Below are 21,383 nucleotides of genomic sequence, written 5' to 3' on the forward strand. Positions count from 1 at the left end.
TTTGGCAGATTATCTTTAATGGAGTAGCCCAATACGGCCTGCCTTTCTGTGCCACTGAGATTCCCGAATGGATAGGAAGGTTATATCAATTATTGACATTTAGCAGTTTGCGTATGGATCGCTGTTGAAGCGGTGTCTGTATGCAACTTCTCCAATGCTGCAAACTTGACCTGTCCTTTAAAAATGTTATAAAGCACATACAGTGGGATGAAGTTTCACTCTGAACGAGTTTATCTGAAAGCTGTAATGGTTGACCTCGATCAAGTCATACTTTGACTATTGAGTGTTACATGTGTTACATTTTGCTTGCTGCAAAAGTTACAATGGGGCTTTTCACTACTCCCATAGTGTTTGATTGCAGAAAAAATACATATGTTAGTATTGAACATTGATGGAGCATTCTTTTAGTTTAATTTGTTTGAAAATCTTGTAAATGTATGAGGTGGCAAGGTGGGTCTTTTACCCCACACACAGGTAAAAGGCTCACCAGCATGGGCAAAAAGCACACAATATACAAATACTTTAGCTAAAATAATATGTTTTTTAACAATGTCTAAGTCAATACTTGTTAAATGTCACAGTTAATTTGAGCACTTGACTTTGACAGCGTAATTGAGCTCTTCCTCAAATCACTATTTAATTTGAACTTACTAATAGAAACTCAATGTTTTCACTTAGCAAATTAATTGAGATGGTTGCTTAAAGGATTTGTGGGCTTTTCTAATCATAATATTCTTTTTTAAATGTGAGTTTTGATTAGGTAATGTGTGAATACTAAACTACTGACCTTATCTCTGAATCAATGGATAAAATCAAAATTTAAAAACAAAAGATCAAGTTAAATTATTTGTGCTTAACCTAAATTCATAATCCAGGTGTCATGTTTTTCTGTGTGTAAATGAGGCAGAAAAATGAGGAGCCTAAATATATACAGATAACGAGCTAAATTGACACAGATACCGGAGGCATTGTAGGCCGCGATGGAGCTGCCATGACGACCCCCGAGGTGGAACTGGAGAACCGGAGGGCTGCTGCGGAACCGGTGTGACTGAGGACTGATGCTGAGCCTGAGGGAGGGCGGAGCCAGTCTGAGCCGAAGGGCCGGAGATGTCTGACCCAGGCGGAGCCGGCAGGTCGAGGGAGCATGGTGATGACGTTGGCCCAATGGTCAACAGTGGAGCCGAGGGAGGGAGGAGAGGAGGCGGAGGAGTTAGGGCGACAGACAGAAGTGGAGTGGCGGGGACATCGGCCGGAGGCGGAGCGAGGAAATCCCCCAGTGCGGCCGAGGATGGCTCATGGGATGCCCCACGTGAATCCCAGACGTGGTGATGAGGCATATGGTGAACAGTGGGGCAACAGGAGACAGCGAAGACTGGGCTGGAACTAGAAGGGGTGGTGGAAGAGTCAGGGAGGCTGGGACTAACATGTAACACTCACTCACTGCTGCGAGATTGTGGGTGAGGAATTTCTCCATTCCTTTAAATTCCACTTACACTCCCTCCACTGCGGTCGGAAATGGCGGATCGCATGCCTGGGCAGACTTGTGGGATACAGGCTCCTGGGCGATGTTGCGCTCATTCACATATCCTGGCGCTGGCGGCTCCATTGCGGCAGTCACTGGTACTCCATCTGCTGGGGGCTCCGGCAGTCGCTCCATGTGCGCTGGGCTCTGGGTCCGGTATGGATCGGGGGTAGACCCTCTCCAGACATTGAATAATAGCGTCCCTCCAGCAGAGTCTTTGCTTGTCTGGGACGTCTACTTGATGGTAGTAATTTACCCAGATCCTATACAGAGACTTGAGTGTCTCGTCATCATAATGAGAACGCATGGCTAGATGGCAGAACTGTAAGGTGTGTAGTCCATTCAAGTGAGGCAACTCTGGGCAAAAGCAGTAAACCGCGCTGCTAAATCTATTTTGTGGTTGGTTATTCTGTCACGTTTTTCTGTGTGTAAAGTCCACAGATGATGAAGAGACAAAGAAGATTTAAAAAATAAAGGTATTTTAATAAAACAAACTCTGCAACATGACATCATGACTTTGCGTAAACATACACGCCACTTTCAATTCAAGTGGCGTGTTATCTATACGCATTTTGAGCTATCCGCGTGTATGTCCACGCCGAAATCTTTTGCGTGTATGTCTACGCCATTAAACGTCCGAGTGATTCCGCGTGTATGTGTACGCCGTTAAATGTCCGAGCGAAACGAAGCAAAATCTATATTCTACATCTGTGGAGCGATATTTCTTTTCCTAGGATGGTAGGAGAAGACTCATAAATGGTATTAACCCCAGTGACGGGTAGGTTTAGGGACGGGGTTGGGGTAGGTCATATATTTATATGTACATAATACAGTAATATAACGTTAAGTCAAAGGCGTTGATAAACACGCTGAAAAGCGATTATGCGTGTTGATAGCACGCCAAAAATGGAAATACGAATTGGCGTGTCATACATACGCCATTTCATGAGATCAGTCTGAACTCTGATAGTCCACAGGTAGCTTCACAGTGTGTTCTAGTTCAAACACTAGCACAAACAACAACCAACAATCAAGGCAGAGAAACAAGGAACTTAAATTTACACAGATAACAAGCTAAAAGACTAACAGAAGGAATGATCAAATGAATATCATAGCAACACATGGCAGCGGGACACATGAACAAAGACGACATGAAATAATGAGAAGCAAACTAAAAGTCCGCGATAATGAAACTAAATGTACAAATGTCCGAATATCACTGACACCAAGTCTACACCTTTTTGTGACATCACAACCAGCATGTCTGTAATGCACATGATTAAGCCAATGCCTACACTTGGTAAACTCTCTATTTTCATGTTCCTCTATCAAAGGCCAGATTAATGGCAAGGGGTGACCTCAAACACATATTTATTATGAAAATTGTACATTATGAAACTAATGTGTGTGTCACTCTTATTGTTCCACAAAACAAATTATTTGCATTGCCTGCACGTCCCTCCTGCCAATGAAACATTTATTAATGTAAATACCAATTGGCAATCAATAAACATAACTAGAGCGCCTCCCCATATGTAAACACATTCCTCATTGAACATATTGACAGCGCAGCGCCCTGTCCAACCTGAACAATTACACAGCTATTTCCTGCTGCCTTGCTCGGAAATTGATTTCTCTTTGAAGTGTCAAATTTGTGTTTTAGCATGGTTGGTTTAATGTTAATCCAAACAACCTTTTTATCTAACTTTTTCCCTTTTCTTTTTTAGGGTCAAATTGTCCAGTCATATGTTCCTGAAGTTAACTGTCTGATGCTAATGGTAGCAAAAGTCTGGCACAAATGCATATTTTATATTTTATGTGTTTTATATATATGAACCGTGTATACTTCCGTAAAAAAGTCCGAGGTCAGTAAGATAAAAAAAAAAAAGAAATTAATACTTTTTTTCATCAAGGGTGCATTAAATTGATCAAAAGTGACAATAAATACATTGATAATGTTTGATCATTTCTATTTGAAATAAGTGCTTATGAACTTTCTATTCATCAAAGAATCCCGGAAAAAAAAAGGTTTCCACAAGAATATTGTGATGATCTGTAATGTGGTGCGGTAGAAGCACGGGAAGGAGGCTGGATCCAAACGCAATGTAGCCTACAGGCTTTATTTAGACGAACTACAAACTTAGACAAAGACTCAGAATCAGAAGCGACCAACGTCGACATCAAACATTCAACAACTCACAAACTTAGGGCAGAAACACAGGGCTTAAATAATCATAGACAAACGAGCTAACAGGATAACAAGGGGGCATGGATAATAAGAAACACCTGGGAAAACTAATAGACAGGTCAGGGAACCACTGAACATGAAAAGACGAGACACAAAACCCACATCATGACAAATATCAAGCAGAACAACTGTTTTCAACATTTAAAAGAGAATAATAATAAATGTTTCTTGAGCAGCAATCAGCATATTAGAATAATTTCTGAAGGATCAAGTGACACTGAAGACTGGAGTAATGGCTAAATTATGTTTCATAATATTAGTGTTTTCACTGTATTTTGGATAAAATAAATGCAACTTTGGTGATTATAAGAGACTTCTTTCAAAAACAAAAAAAATGAACGACCCCTTTATTTTGAATAGTGTGTAAGTGTATATATACTATTTATAAAACTTTTATGGTAATACATTTTTTTCTACTCCTCTAATTTTATATTGTGTGTGGCACTATCTTGGAGATAAGGCGATTTCTTCATTCAGGATCTTCAAGGTCATAAGACAAAGTTAAGAACACTTGCTGAATGTGATTCTGGACAGATGAAGTCAGATACAATTGGCCAAAAGAAGTTCACCTTTTCATTCACATACTCATGTAAAATAATTAATTCAACTTGTAGTAGTTCTCTGCCAACTTCCACTTTAACCATTGTAAGCGAAACCAAGTGGTAATTTCCAGTAAGTGGATGGTATAGCGTAGGACGGTACTTTATTAATCCTTTGGGGGAAGTAAAAGCAATGTCTCCCTTGGCTAATATTTTATAGATTGAAGTGAAAATATTGGCCTTGCTGTACAGTTTTTTAGTAGAGTAATGTGTCCTAAAAGACCTGATGGTAATTTACAGAGGTGTAGTATCTCTTTCATTGCCTTTGTTTTTCCCGTTTGTAACATTTGAAGTGGTATTTTTCATAACTAAATGATGTCCTAAACAACAGGCTTTCTGCCAGGGATTCAATGTTTTGATTGGATCCTCTGGTGGCTCTCATGCCTGGCTAACTCAGCACACCAACACAGATGTAGAGTGGGAGGGTGTGATAGAGTCTCTCTGTCTCTACCTGATAATAAGACATCATGAGGATACGTCTGTCTCGAGCTGAAGATAGCACATTCTGTTTGGGAGGCTTGATATATTGTTGTGATGTTTAGGATATGCATTTCTCCTGCAATATGACATAAATGGTTGATCTGCTTACAGAGTTTTCACAGGTTATCGGCTTGATCTACAGCGGATAGTGAGGCATTTGGTATATCTCTAGCTTGGGAATTTGCTAATAGAGAAGCAACTGTTGGTTTTAACAGGTACAGATAGACATATTTTCCATTTTGCATTTGTGCATTACTCTATAGAAGCTTTTCAAAAGTGCAATTTTAAAGGAAAATCATGGAATCATCATGTTGTCTTGAATCATAAGAATGATAATGTAGAGGATATATCAATTTAAGTGAATAATTACAGTATGTATACTTACATAAAAAACAATGTACTGTGTACTATATCGCAAGTGTCGGCTGTGTGATTGTTTATAACATTGCAAAAATGTATACTGTATTATCGCAAAGTTCTATGTATAAAGTATATATATATATATATATATATATATATATATATATATATATATATTATATCCAACATTATTTGCATATACATTATAAAGTACACTCAAGTAAAGCGATATATACTATATAGCAAATCTCAATTGCCTGATTTATTTCATTGCAAAATGTAACAATATATACAACTCTCTATATAAAATTGGTTAGTAAAGCTAATAGAACTAGATATTTCAATCCCTTTAGTAGGAAACTCTTGACAGTAGCAGTTGGTATGGAGTGGTGAAAAGGAGGGTAAGGTATGTGATTGGGGTCATCAGGTGGGCACCCTGTTTCATCGACGTTTCGTTGATTGAAGCCCACAACGTCTCCAGAAGGCATCCCTGATGGTGTCTGCATGGCAGGGGCATCCTTCTCCCTGAGTCAGGCCTAAGCATGACCGCATACCATCTGTCTCTACCTTGCTGCCCAGTTGTGGTCCTTACGCTTGATCCAGAGCCAGTTACTGCTTTTTTAGGCAGCACTTGACATGGACTTGATGGCCTCTTGGAGAGAGTGACCCTTCACCCCTATTTTTCTCAGCAAACTGGTGGTAGATGTGGCAACAAATCCCCTGCATCCCACCTCTACTGGGAAGATGCTGGTCTTCCAGCCGTTCTGGGATGCTTCAGCTGCTAGGTCGGAATATTTGTTCTTTTTCCTCTCATAAGCCTCTTCAACCCCATCTTCCCATGGTACTGTTAATTCCACAACATATGCCAGCTTTGTTGTTGGAGACCACAGGACCATGTCTGGCCGGAGTGTTGTAGTCACTATTTCTGTGGGGAAACACAAGCTTCTTATCAAGGTCCACATCCAATTTCCAATCCTGCGCTGACTGCAGGATGCTTGCATTGGTCCTGTGTTGTACTATGCTCTTGATGTTGGCCAGCTGGTACAAAATTTGTGAAGTTGACCTGTTCTGCCGATGTTTGTAGGAGATTGTTTGTGGTGGTTCGCTTCTGTTCCAGTATTGATGCCAGCTCTCTGAGTACTTGGTTATGCCGTCAAGTATAGTATAGCGCCCTTGGGTGAGACTTGTAGTGCACCCTGATAGAATGTGCCTCAGGGATGCAGGTACTTGACACAGGGAACAGGTGGGATCTTCTCCATACCACTCTTTCAGATTTTGGGGGGAGGGTAGCAGGTCGTATGTGGCTCTGATGACAAAACTCAGCCACCCTCCCTCCATCTGCCAGATGTCACGCCAGCTGAGCTTTTTCTTCTCCAGACCCTTCCAGTTGGTCCATCTCCCTGCTTGGCCATTGAGACGGCTTTGGCATGTCGCTCTCCCTCCTCCTGTCTCCTGACTTCTTCTACCACTAGCTGTCTCTCCTGCACTGATGTTGCTTTATGCCACAGAGGAGTTTTTGAGATGATTCCGAACCCTGCCCTCTCATGGTGTACTTGTCAAACCACATCTCTGAAGTGAAACGCAGACTTTGCACTCTGAACAGCTTCTGATGGAGTCCACTTCCTTCCCGCTACCACCCGGGGGGCCGCTGTTCGAATGACTGCATCCTCAGATTCAGTAAGGGTCATGACGAGCCTTGCTTTGGTGCATTTGAACTGGTGCATTGAGCCTTGTGATTGGTAATTCCAACTTGCCATGTCCATAAAGTCCGACAGAAATGAAAGCTTTAGCATAAGTTCTGCCAGGAAGACTCAATTACTACGTCACTTATTACCTTCACATCTATCCAATCATGTCTTAATACTTGCTGTATAAAAGATCAGTACTTACACATGTTTCAGTTTGCAGACTCTGACGCAAACAATTACCTCCATCCTCCCCACCACCACCAGGATGGTCCTGTCCATACCTCCCGGGGGGTCGTCTGTGCCCCTGCCTTCGTCTTCAGGTGGGAAATGCAGATCCGCTACCCTCGAATTATGCACTATGGACGGGGCCTACGCCAAAGAACTTTATAAATAATTGCTTGCTTTATAAATTGCTTGCTGTCAATGAATTAATGCTTTGTTACATCATTCTATCTCCTGAGTCTTTCTGGTAGAACTTAAACAATGTGGAATTCCAAGCCACTGCTTCAGCTTTGTGCTTATCAGCCATTCCAACTTTTCAACCTTGGTGATGGGGATCTCATACACAGTTAAGAGTCTTGGGTCTCCATATAGGCTCGAATTGGTGGTAACCTCTGATTACATTGTAGTCATTCTCCTCCCACGACCCATTTCGAGGCTCTAATAATGATCTCCATTGCCATCGTGAAGGCCAGTGGGGAGATGGTGCACCCCGCCATGATGCCTACCTCCAGCGGTTGCCAACTTGTGGTGAAGCCTGATGTTGTAAGGCACAATTGTAGATCCTGGAAGTAGTGTTTCACTAGATTTGTGATTTTAGTCGGCACCTGGAAGAAATCAAAGGCAGCCCACAGAATTGAATGAGGGACTGAACCATAGGCATTGGCCAGATCAAGGAACAAGACGTGGACATCTTTCCTTTCTTTCTTTGCAGTCTGGATTTGATTCCATATGATGCTGTTATGTTCAAGGCATCCCAAAAAGCCTGCGATGCCAGCCTTTTGAATTGATGTGTCAATAAAGTGGTTTTGTTTTAAATACTTAGTCGTCGTGCCAACACACTGAAAAAAGATCTTGCCTTCAATGTTCAGAGGGTTTATCTGGCGGAGCTGTTCAATGGTGGTTGAGTTCTTTTCTTTTGGGATTTCTTCTTGTTTTTCCACAGGATTTTCAAAACATCTGGAGCGTTCTGGTTGACACTAAACGGTATGCCATTAGGGCCTGGTGCAGATGCCGATCTTGCCTTTTTCAGTGCCTGCTTCACCTCGCTCAGCTTGGGAGGGCTGATATCAAACTGATGTTGTGGTGGTGATATTGGAGGGATGTCAGTGGGGACAACGATCAGTTAATCTTTTTTTCTCATTAGTATAGATGGTTCTCAGATGCTCTTCAACATGGTCTTTTGATGTTTTCAGGGAACCACTCTTCTCCTTTGTGAATATGCCTTTCACAAATTTAAAAAGGTCTTCATAGAAATCGGTTCTGGCTTTTTCTGTCTTGTTCCGGTGCATCCATAGGCTTTCTGCTCGGCGGAGTTTTGAGAGCCTGTGCTTTAGGTCCTCCTGAAGGAAGTTGATGCCTGCCAGACGTGAGCGGGCAAATGAGGAATTACCAAGAACTAATGGCCGTCAAAGCCAATTAAATGCATGGTCCGAGGAGAATGAGTGGAGAGTTGGTGAAGTGTCCTGGTGAGTTGCTATCATTTAGTAACGCAGCAATGAGCACTGGAGCTAGTCTACGAGCAGCAGTGCACAATAACGACACATTTATTTTATTTTTTTTACTGTCATTGAATAGCACAGAGTGAAAAATCAACGTTTTCTTTATATCTAGTGGTAGTGATCATGACGTTGGTTCAGATAAGTACCGGTAACCGTTGTCATAGTGTCGATTATGATTTAGGACTAGGTGAAACAATCCCCTGTTTAAGACCTGAGGTATGAGTGCTGACGATGCATCCATCGGAATGGTTTCCTCTCTGAGGTATGAGTGGTGACGATGCATCCATCGGAGTGGTTTCCTCTCTGTAGTGGTGACAGGTTTTAAGTCTGAGTGGTAATAACGCATCCATCGGAATGATTTCCTCACTGTGGTAATGGTTTAGTGGGATAAGAATGGGGGTTTAAGCTTCATTGGGGTCATCAGGTAGGCACCCCCCTTCTCTGGTGTTTCAATGATAGGCCCACGACACCTCCAGAGGGCTCATCGGCAGCACCTGGCGTCCCAGGTGTGCCCCCCTCTGCTTTCAACCCTTACATGCCACAGGTGGTATTAGGGGCCCAGTTGGAGTCTCCCCTTTTCACCCATATCCATCGGCTTGCTTCTTCTGCTGCACCTGAGAGGGCTTTGATGGTTTGGCGTAGGGTTTGGCCTCGCACTCCCAGTTCCTTAAGCAGCCTGATGGTTGACTTGCCCACAAAGCTTCTGCAGCCGACTTCCACTGGGCAAACCTTGGATTTCCATCCGCGTTGCTCAGCATCAGCTGCCAATTCGGTGTACTTAAGTCTCTTGCGCTCAAATGCCTCCTCTACAGCATCCTCCCAGGGAACGGTAAGCTCTATTATGTACACGATGTGGAGTGATGGGGACCAGAGAACGAGGTCTGGTCTTAGGTTCGTTGTGGCAATCTCTGAAGGGAAGTAAAGCCTTTGTTTCAAATCTACCACCAATTTCCAGTCTCGAGCCTTTCCGAGCTGGCCGATAACCGTTGTTGTATAGCCTTTGGCTGTCTTTACCCCTTCTCGAATGAACTCCCTTGCATATGAAGGATGGAATGATGGAGGAGGCAGGGCATTGTGACGTGCCTCACCATTGTCAGTCTACCTACTATATATTTCTATCTATTTATCTATCTAGCTGCTAGCTATCTATGCTAACATTATGCTATCTGGCTGTCTGCCTATCTCTCTCTTTACTAGCCTATCTATCTATATGTATATCTATATAGGCCTATCTAGTCTATCTATATCTATGTATTTATCTATTTATCTATAAACTGCGCTATCTGAATACTCTCGTCTACTACTCGTCTCTCTAGTCACTCTCAATGCTCTCAAGGCGGGCTTTGGTAAATTCTCTCCCCAAGGTGACGTATGCAATGCATTATGGGGGAAAAGAAGAATTGTTGCGAACCGCTGTAAGATAGTACCTACTTTTTCGTATTATATTCCGTTTTGTGATACCCAACAACATAACATACAATGGATAACAGTTTAAATGTTTATTACCAACAAGCAAATTGCACAAATTCGTTGAAAAATTAACCCTGCAACACGGCCTTTAAGTCTGTGTTGATGGTTTCCCACTCCTTGCTGTTAGACTTTGGCCATTTCACCAACGGCTTACGTCCTTGCATGTTTTCTTTTTTGCGGTGGGCTGGTTGTTGTCTTGGACTGGTGGTTCTGCCTGAAGCTTCCTGCTCATCACCTGGGGTGCTTATTCTCTGCGGACTGTGGGTTTCTTCCTGCCGCTGATTCTCATCCGACTGATTTAACCTTCTTGACAGAATCCGGTTAATGTGGGGCCCTGGGTTGGTGGTTTTCAGGCATTTCTTCCGTCCTTGATGTACCTTAAGACCATGGGTTGATGTTACTTTCGCCCATCCACACACGCAAGTCTGAAGAACATGTCTTGAAGAACAGTTATATAAGTATATCAAACTTGATTTGCATACATACAGTACTGTACACTCACACAAAACAATTCACTATAAAATCTCAACTGCTTGATTGCTTAGCAAAAAATTAACTATAATCACCCATCTCTAATCTGCTAAATAACGACATGAAGGTATTAAAATAAACAGTAACATCATGATTTTCTGTAAAGTTGATTGGAAACTATGTGTATTGTGAAAATTACTATCTAAATGTATTTATTTATTCATTTATTCGGGTTTTACTTTTAAATTGCTGACAAAGTAGAAGTGTTTGGTTGTATACTTTATGAAATATGATCATCATAATCAAAATAGGGATAGAAAACACGAAACGTTTACACAAATTAAAGAAACGTGACACAAAGATGCCAAAGATGTCCATCTAACACGTCTCTTATCGTATCATACCCGATGTGAGACTGCTTTCATACCTGTTACTGCTGCCTTCACGTGCTATCGGAATTATCATAAACAGTGTTGGGGGAAGTTACATTGAAAAGTAATGTGTTACAATATTATGTTACTCCCTTAAAAAGTAACTAATTACATTACTTAATTACTTTTTATGGAAAGTAATGTGTACTTTTTCTAACCTGGGCTGGGCTTGCTTGTTAGTTTAACAACATAGAACAAAAAATAAAATAAATGTTTTATTTTTTGCAAATGTAACGAACAAAGCAGCTGGGGAAGATTAATCAATTATCAGGTAATGAATGAGATGGGAGGGGCTAGACAATTGACAGGAGAGCACATGGCACAAGGAATACAAGACAAGCCATGTGCTCACAATGAACCAGACTAAACATAAACACAGGACAAACTGGGAATGTCAGAGCTCTGTCACCAACCAGAATATAACCCAGACAGAAGTGACAGAACCCTGACAATTCTGGCATTTCACTGTTTTTATTTTCAGGAATACTGAACCTTTTTTTTGTGCAAGTGTAACGAGAAAATGCTCACATTTAGTCTAGAACTACAGTAACCATCATGTTTAAACAGCGCACGCAATGCCTCTATACTTCCGATTTCTGTCAACATGGGGAGGTGTCAGTTAATAAATGGGATAACAAAGTAACTTGTGTTACTTATTTGAAAAATTAACTTTACTAGAAAAAGTAATCCGATTACATGACTTGCGTTACTTGTAATGCATTACCCCCAACACGGATCGTAAATATGAGTTTCCTAAATACATTTTTTTGTAAATAAAAAAGTTTTATTTACAACTAGTAAGCTTGGGGATAATTTTGATCCAGTTCCAGAGTTGGGAGGGCCATAAACTTTAAACACGGCGGAGGAAAGAATGATTCCTGCTGTGACTGGCATTCTTTATTAGTTTTTTCCACAACAGCTACATCGCCTTGTCTTCTTGTCATTAAAGTAATGCATATTTACATATATGAATAATCATTTGAAGCATATTTTATGTTGAATACACCACAAAAATAGACTGAAATTCCAGAATTATCTATATCTAGATAACGCTGTGAATGTTTATATTGTTGTCAATGAATGGGACGCTAAATATCATATTGGCTTTAATAATAATTTCCCCAATAAATAGGCAACAATGAACCTTGTGGCAAGAATAAACCATGATTGTTGTTTCCGACAACAAAGCAATTGAATGCCACAAGCTTGTAATCACAACTTCAGAAGTAAATTTCCGATAGCAAGTGAAGCCAGCATAAGTGCACATTGCAACGCCAAGTGTGATGATATTGTTGTTGTAGTAGTTTTTTCCCCCTTTTTTTTCCTAAAATAAATCTAAACCCACAACACACTCTGTCTTCTTCTGCAGGTAATTGACATAATTGTCCGTCAGCTTCTGCAGTGATGGATTTGAAGGACAGACAGCAGCGCTCTCTGACACCGGGTCCATGCCGAAAGGATCTGCACTACGCTACATGCTCTCTGGACAATGAGAACTGCCATGTAGTGTCACAGAAATCATACAGTTCCAGCAAGAGGCTGAAGGCCTACCAGCAGGACGGACGCTTGCGCTATGGAGGATGTGTTGCGGAGTTGGTGCACCAGCAGACAGAAGAGTATGTCAGACAAGGTAAGATTGTTACTGTAATTAATATATTAATGAAAGAAATCATAATGGTAAATAATATGGCAGCTATACAGGTACATCACATTAGCTACATTTCGACCAAATTTTGCAAGCAAAAACAAAAGTTTTTTTTTCAGTAGTGTAGAGTCTACACTGAAAAAAAAAACCTTTTTAGAGATGTATAAAGCACGGGTCACACAGAAGTCACTTTTAAACCAAACAGCTTTCTGTTGGTCAACCCGATGAATTTTTGTGACCAACTTGACCCGTTGTGAAATGTGTGAAGGTAAATCTTTCGCCCTCATGCGAAATTCCTGATTAAAATGACTGGATTTCAATTTGAATTAATTTTATTTGTTTTATGTTTTTGTTTGTCTTTTCACTTTCATCCAATATAACAAATACAGGTTTAAAGCAAATAGAGGACTACTGTATGTAGCAATTCTTAAGTGCATGTTGGATAAAGCAGTCTTTAGGTCAGAGTTTTCTCATTAGTTGGGGCTTTAACACAAATGCCATCATGGATGAATGTTATCCATTTTAAACCACATAATCCCCCTGCAATAAAAACAGAGAAGATTTTCTGTGGTAAGTTTTAATTTGCAGCTATTGAAACTTTTGATCTGTGTGCACAGAAGTATGCTAAAGTTTCAAGTATTTGTTGAAAGCTATTGTTCCTTTCATGCAAGTGACACTGACCTGGTAAACCGGATTGGAGCAGAGTGATTCTGAAAAAAGGGAGATGGTCCTCACTGCAGAACACGAAATCCAGGGGGAGGAGTTGGATCCAGATCCAACTCCTCCCACCTTACACATACCTAAACCAGGGGTAGGCAAGTTCGGTCCTAGAGAGCTGCTGTCCTGCAGAGTTTAGCTCCAACACTGTAAAAAACCTCTCCTGCCTATAGCCTTAGTAATCCTGAAGACATTGATTAGCTTGTTCAGGTGTGTTTGATTAGGGTTGGAACTAAATTCTGCAGGACAGCGGCTCTCTAGGACCGAACTTGCCTACCCCTGACCTAAACCTACCCATCTCCGCCCCCTGATCCCTAACCCCACCCCTAATCCTACCCATCTCCACCCCTTAGATCTGGATCCAACTCCGCCCCCTGGATCTCGTGTACTGCAATGAGGTGCTACTGAAAAAAGGGGGAAAAACTCACTAAATATACTAATTTAAGATAAATTAACTAGCTAAATTAAAGGATTTATTTTATATTACTAAATGAACCTGAATACATTAGACCGTAGTTCCTAAAAAAATTTTTTTGGTCCTTGAATTTACACGGAAGAACCCTGCATCTATATAATTTGATTGTTATTAGCATATTAAATGATATGCCATTTCATTTTTACATCAAGGCCATTTATATCAGGAGGGATTTCATGATTGCCATGTGAATATCATTGAGCACTTTCAATCTGTTTTGTCTTCATTTTAATCACAACCGGGAATTTTTACAGAGAATTTTCTTTCTGACAGAAGTTGTGTTCTGTCTGGTATTTAGCCGTGATTTTATTTGCCTGTTAGGGTCAGTTCATCCAAGAACACAATCTTGCAACTGGGTGGGAAAAAATAGAAAGTGAATTTTTTTTTATCTTTGAAAATTGTGCTGCCAGGTTTTTGTTTTGCTCAAATTGATTTTGCGATGAAGTGTTGACCGGTTATAATTACGGTTCGACCAACTGAGCTTATTTTCCTGCACAAAAAATTGATTGTAAACATGAAGTTTTAAAAACTTTGAGCCAATGTTGAAAGATGTCCTTACAAACACACCTTAAGCCAGGTCTGTCGATATCAGATAAAGAGATAATAGAGGTGAACTGCAGTGCTTGATCTGGAACCTTCATCCTTTCAGTATATTAACTAACTTTACTATTTTCATCTAGTCAAAATACTTTGAGTGGGTTATATATATATATAAATATATATAGTTCTGTCAATCGATTGAAAAAAATAACTGATAAATCAGACTTTTTTCTGTAATTAATGGCGAATGATCACACCTAACATTAAAGTTTTTAAGTATATTTTTATATTGTAAAATGTTCACATTTAATCTCCATATTAATGTAGAAACAACATAAACACAGTATATTTTAAATATTTGATCTAACAGGAAATGTCCAGAAATGAAATAAAATTATTAAACACTTAACAGTCTTCACTGCATAATTTATAAATTGAATATAGATTATTTTTTTATTAAGCTACACATGTTATTCAGTTAAGAGCAGTGAGTGAGTTCTTTGATTAACATTAATGACACAGACTGCAGCAGGTTTATTAGGCTGATGTCACTTTAAGACCTGAAGCACATGACACAGATGTCATGTCTAGGGGAATGGCTGGAAAGTGCTCTCAACCAATCAGATTCAAGAATTAGAATTGTAACAAAAACTGTTGTGAATGGAAGATCTCAGTGTTAAAATATGATTATTATTTTTTTAAATCTTTGTTAGATAATTTTGTCAAAAGTTTGTGGTCAGTAAGATTTTTTTTTTTGAAGAAATTAATACTTTTGTTCAGAAGGGACACATTCAATTTATCAAAAGTGACAGTCAAGACATTTACATTGTTTAAAAAACTCTTTTGAACTTTCTATTAAAACATTTCTGAAAAATGTATCAATTTCCACAAAACTATTAAGCAGCACAACTGTTTTCAACATTGATAATAATAAGAAATGTTTCTTGAGCAGCAAATCAGCATAATGATTTCTAAAGGATCACGTGACACTGAAGTCTGGCTGCTGAAAATTCAGTTTTGCCTTATACAGGAGCAAATATATTTTAAAATATAATAAAATAGAAAAAATATCTATTTTAAATTGTAATAATATTTTACAATATTACTCTTTTATTGTATTTTTGATCAAATAAATGCAGCCTTGGTGAGCAGAAGAGATGAGAGACATAGAGGAATAAGAGTCTTAAACATCTTACTGACCCCAAACTTTTGAACGGTAGTGTATACAGTATTTATATACGAAGGTGTTTGAATTAGCTTTTTCTAATAAAAATAAATGATCAAATATAAAAATCAACTAGTCACACTAAGAATAAGGCGAACCACAAGTCTTGATGTTGAATAAAACAAACTCATATTATTCATCAACTACCCTTTATTATTACTCTTGATTATATCTGGGGTTTTCCACTCTCAGTCCGGATTGCTTCCAGAATCAACATACGGTTGTTTTGCAGCACAATATTTCTGTGGAGACTCAGCCAAACTCACAATACAGCCTGAAGCGGAGTTTTTTTGTCAGGTTTTGATTCGGTAATGTCCAGGAGAGGGATACTGCCTGTCGTTCAGTGTTTTTTTTCTTCCTTTTCCACAGGCTTCTGTGTTTTTCCATAGATGCTGGCTCAGGCGTAGTTCAAAGATTGCATGAAACAGAGAATCTTTTAATAGTCTGAGATGAGATGTGCCCCACTAGCAGTGCCCACATCTCATTATAGCAAAGTTTCATCTACCTAAAGCAAGAGGTGACCTTGTCGTCACTTTTCTCCTTCAATGTGTGCTGTAAAAATAGCCCAAACCAGTGAGACCGAGCTACACACTGCTGCGTCATCTTCAGAGTGGATCAGACAGACTGAGACATAGAGAGAGAAAATGATAGACACAGAACCAGGACAAGCAGTCTCTAGCTTTCAGTAGCCTGAGGTTTCTGGTCCACGTTTATTTATTTATTTTTTACCTGCTAGCGTTGTGGGCTCCACATTACATCTGAACAAACTCGCCATGAATGTGCTCATATGGCTTAGGGAGGAGTTTTTGGTTGTAGGACGCTCCAAGCTGGTGGTCCATGGCCGTATTAGATGTACAGTGCTCTGCAGGCAGCTTTGCCTCAGTAAAGGCCATATGGCGAGGGATCTTCGGAAGTACGGGAGCACTCGTTATGGACATTTGTGGGAAGGAGTGCTCTGCCTCTCAGGCAGCCCAGAACCCCCTTATGGTCCCTTTAGTGCACTTTTTTCCAGCACAACATCTGGTAGCATGTGCTTATCGTCCTCCATCTGAGCCTCCTAACATAGTGGAACATTGAGATTACAGTATACGGGTAATGTGGGTGAACGGGGAAGTGGGAGAGATGATGATGGAGGAAAGTACATCTGGAGGAAAGCAGCAACTATATCAATTTCTATGACTCTGCTTCCACCTGAGATTAACATCCAGCTCAGATAATCCTATCAGAAGTGATCAGACGAGAGGGATTACTGTTTATACTTGTATGGACATATCATGTGGCAGATGCATCGCTGGTGACCCCTTCTGATCAGATTTAGTCAAGTGGATAGTCTCTGATTTCATGACTGCACACATCAGATCAGCCTGTCATTCAACAACATAGGGTCTCATTCATGAAACACGAGCAGAACGAATTTTTGTGTAAATCGTGTGTAAAGTGGTTCTGGCGTAACATTTTCGGATTCATTAAAATGTTCTAATTTTCCAAATGTTAGTTGGTACACAAGAAATCTACACCTGCTCCCAGCCATGCGTAAACAGTGCGCTTAAAGGGGTCATTTAATGCCATTTTTGTACAAGGTAATATGATTCTTTAGGGTCTAAATTAAAAGTTTGTAATATACTTTAATTAAAAATTCTCATTAGTATTGTAAGAAAACACTTATTTAACCTGGTCAAAAACAGCTCTGTTTTCAGCACGCCGTTTCAGTGCATATGACTTTAAATGATAATGAGCTTTGCTCACCCCGCCTCTCTGTTCTGTGCTACACCGTTTGTAACTCAATAACACAATAACCATAACGCGTTGTTCAGTATAAACGTGGGATTATGAATTATATTGAGAACGTCATACATAGAAAACATGCCGTAATGTACCCTGAGTGTAAACCATAGACGCATTCATTGTGAAGCGTGCAGCTAGCGATTTGCAAAGATTAATATATTAATATAAAGTTTAATAAAACGTTACACTCACTTCCGTTCTTCTGGAGATTCAGCAGGAACACGAATATCTGGTACCGATCCTTTTTTCATGAGCAGCTTCTTAGCAAATCCAGCTTTATACTGATCCTCCTTTATAAAGCAGTCTGGTGTGAAATGATTCGCGCAAACATGAGAGCATTGACGTTGCTCGTGGGGAATGTTCCCTTCGAAAACAAACTCAGCCACTGCGTCTTCAGCGGTTCGGATTTAGGAACATTAAAATGACTGCTGTGTTCGTTATTACACCCAAGAACAGAACACCACAATCGCTTAGACGCCATTCTGCTCATAGACAGTGCTCCAGCATATCAACAATGGCCGGTCCGCGCCGCGCAGACTACGATTGCCAGCTTCCTCATGAGCGAGGGCGGGTCTGTGTTGAAACGCTCCTGTCAATCAACACTCGTGGGAGGGGCGTGCGAGCTTGTGACGTCACAGGCTCGAACGGCTCGATTTGAGGCAGGGGGAAACATATAAGGAGATTAAAACAAAACCACTGGATGGATTTTTATCATTTTATGATGGTTGTGTACAGGCACTGCCAACACACATTTCAGTACAATCAACTTGTAAAAGTGCATGTACCATTATATGACCCCTTTAACACCCGAATGTTTTGCTCATTAATAAGGCTGCATTTTAATTCACCTTAATCGGGTACATATTTGCACAGCATTTTGAAAAAATATTATATATAGTAATTACATACGGTTTTTCTTATTATGAGAGCCAGTAATAGCATCTGCAATGGTGGTCCTTCTCCAGTTTGAATACTATTTTTCCGAAGTGAACTAATTCGTTTTTTGCTCTCAAGCTTAATGTCGAACCATTTTCTTCTCACTTCTGGGAATGTTCGATTAACAGATGAAACTCCATTAACTGCATCTGTAATATGCTGCCACGCTTCCTTTTTTTTTTAGGACCCGATACGCCACTATGTACGCTTGAAAATAAAATGTGGCGTTTTAAATGAACTTCTGATAATAAAACTTCAATTTCTGCATCTGAGAATTTTTTTTTTTCATGTCATAATATGATGCCCATATATAGTTGTCAGTCGGATTTAATGGGTGGGATTTATGGTAATTGAGAATGAACGTGCACGCGCATCCCATTTACGACTGATTGGAATTCATTAACACACACACACACATTTCACTATCACATCTGACGTTTACGAAGTATTTGTGAATCAGGAGAAGAGTTTTCGGGAAGGTCTCTTTACGCGCAAATCACTCGCATATTTACTCGTATATTTACGAATGTTTCATGAATGAGACCCATTGTCTTTTAATGGATGGTACGATGACGATTATTTTTTATCTTTGATAATTGATACGCAGAATTTTGGTAACACTTTATTTGAATGTGCTGTTAGACATAATACGTGCATTTACTAGGTTAATCCTAATTCTGTAGTAAGCACATGCTAATTAAAATTACTCCATACTTATTAGTGTAATTGCACTGTAACAATGTCATAGTACAATAAATGTGACCAGAATTTTAAATAACCATTTCACTACAAAAAAAACCTTAAAGGGTTAGTTCACCCAAAAATTCTGTCAGTAATTACTCACCCTCATGTTGTTTCAACCCCGTAAGACTTTCGTTCATCTTCTGAACACAAATTAAGATAGTTTTGATGAAATCTGAGAGCTGTCTGACTCCTCCATATGCTTCTATATAATTTCATCTGCCGGCCCAGAAAAGTTAGTAAAAACATTGTTTAAATAGTCCAAGTGACTACAGGGGTTCAGCCTTAAGTTTATCAAGTGACGAGAATACTTTTTGTGCGCATAAACCCCCAAAAATAACGACTTTATTCAACTATTCATTTTCTTCCGTGTGGGCCTCTGATGTCAGTTCACGAGAGCGGCGCGTCACGACGCATGCGCGATAACTGAGAAGATGTTTCATCAAAAATATCTTAATTTGTGTTCCGAAGATGAACGAAAGTCTTACGGGGTTGGAACAACATGAAGGTGAGTACTGACAGAATTTTCATTTTTGGGTGAACTAACCCTTTAAGCATGCATAGTTTATTTTCATATTCATAACAAATATTATTTATTATATTATATTATTATATACAATAATATTATTATGAATTATTAGTTTAATGACAGAATAAACATGATAACAATCCAACACAGAGATGAATGAATGAATGAATGAATGAATGAATGAGGCATTTATATAGCGCTTTCAAATGTACTACTGTACACCCAAAGCGCTTTACAATCATATCAGGGGGTCTCTCCTCAACCAGCACCAGTGTGCAGCATCCACTTGGATGATGCGACGGCAGCCACAGTACAACGGCGCCAGTGCGCTCACCACACACCAGCTATGGTTGGAGAGGAGAGAGAGTGATAGAGCCAATTCAGTGGATGGGGATTATTAGGAGGCCATGATTGGCAGGGGCCAATGGGTGGAATGTGGCCAGGACACCGGGGTAATACCCCTACTCTTTACGAGAAGTGCCATGGGATTTTTAATGACCACAGAGAGTCAGGGCCTCGGTTTAACGTCTCATCCGAAGGACGAGAATTAGCTACGGAGATAGAATGAGCACACCAAAACACAGCCATGTAGGACAAGACTCGACCAAAAACTTCAGTTCAGAAACACTGTGGTATAAATACTATAGATAATGGGCAAAAAAGACACACCTGGGAATGATCACAGAACTAATCAACTAGAAAAACTACAAAGAACTACAAAACATGGCGAAGAACAGGAAGCAACATAGAAGTACACACAAGGCAAGGGGAACACAGGCAGAGATCATGACAATATGGCTTTAAAAAATTTCCAATTGTAGTACTTTTATGATGCTTTTTTATTTTTATAGCTTGATTAGCTCCAACTTAACTTGATTACCTTCAAATTAGCTTTATTAGCTACATAGATGGAAGAGCTACATTAAGCTTCTTTAAAACATTTTATTTTTATTTTTCGTGTACAGGGTTGGACTGACATGAGGTTAATTAAATAGTGAATTTTTTTTCATTTTTGGCAAACTATTCCTTTAATTCTGGGTATAAACTGCAATGCGTAAAGTTCACTATACTAAAAGGAATATCTAGTCTGTACTTTTCCATTTTGAAATTTGCTCTCCCACATGATGGCTAATTTTAGATCTGCATCATATGGACTTGTCGCTCAAGATCAATACCAATGTGACTGCATCGCTTTCAAGCTTTCGATTTGTTTGGAGTAAGAGTAGGTAGTTTAACAAGCTCTTGATAGGATTTTCATCCATATTACAGCCGGCGGCCATCAAAGCCGACAGCGGGAGCTTGCGATAGTAGCAACACTCATGACAATGAAAAGCAGATTATGTTTTAATGCCGATCTAAGGTATTCCTACACCCACCGCCTGTTAGAGGAACTTTGAAATATTGTGGGGGTCCAGGTGAGTCTCCATCTCAATTAGAGATCATTTCCATGTTGAAGAGGAACATTAGGCCTCTGCTAGAGAGCGGTGTGTAATGGGTATAGTGCTTGAGATGTAATATTGATGGGAGCGCTCAAGTGGAATAAGAATGAGAATGCACTGGGAATGGTGAAAATGAGTTAGCTGGTGTACAAACACTTAACTAAACAGAACTGTCTCATTGGCATACAGTAGCTTTTGATGTCTGCTGTGGTTTTTCCATTCATGGAGATGTTGACCTTGAGTACAATGTAGTGCATTTATATATCTCTAACTTCCATTCTGTGATGTAATTTCATCTTTCTCTTTGTTTCTCATTTATTCTCTTCCTCTTCACTCTCTCACTCTCTCACTCTCTATGGTC

At 39.9% G+C, this 21,383-nt stretch overlaps 1 protein-coding gene across 1 annotated transcript in view; it reads left to right on the plus strand.

Annotated features, from left to right (window-relative positions):
• Window positions 1-21,383, plus strand: part of tenm2b (teneurin transmembrane protein 2b) — a 300,496-nt gene that overhangs the window by 65,877 nt on the left and 213,236 nt on the right. Inside the window, exon 2 of the mRNA XM_056262103.1 lies at window positions 12,360-12,620. Within this exon, the coding sequence (XP_056118078.1) occupies window positions 12,395-12,620 (226 nt within the window). The 5' untranslated portion in view covers window positions 12,360-12,394. The remainder of the gene's footprint in view (window positions 1-12,359; window positions 12,621-21,383) is intronic.

Source organism: Rhinichthys klamathensis, unplaced genomic scaffold (genome assembly GCF_029890125.1).
Source record: "Rhinichthys klamathensis goyatoka isolate OS25496 unplaced genomic scaffold, OSU_Roscu_1.1 h1tg000191l_1, whole genome shotgun sequence".
NCBI classification, from domain to species: domain Eukaryota; kingdom Metazoa; phylum Chordata; class Actinopteri; order Cypriniformes; family Leuciscidae; genus Rhinichthys; species Rhinichthys klamathensis.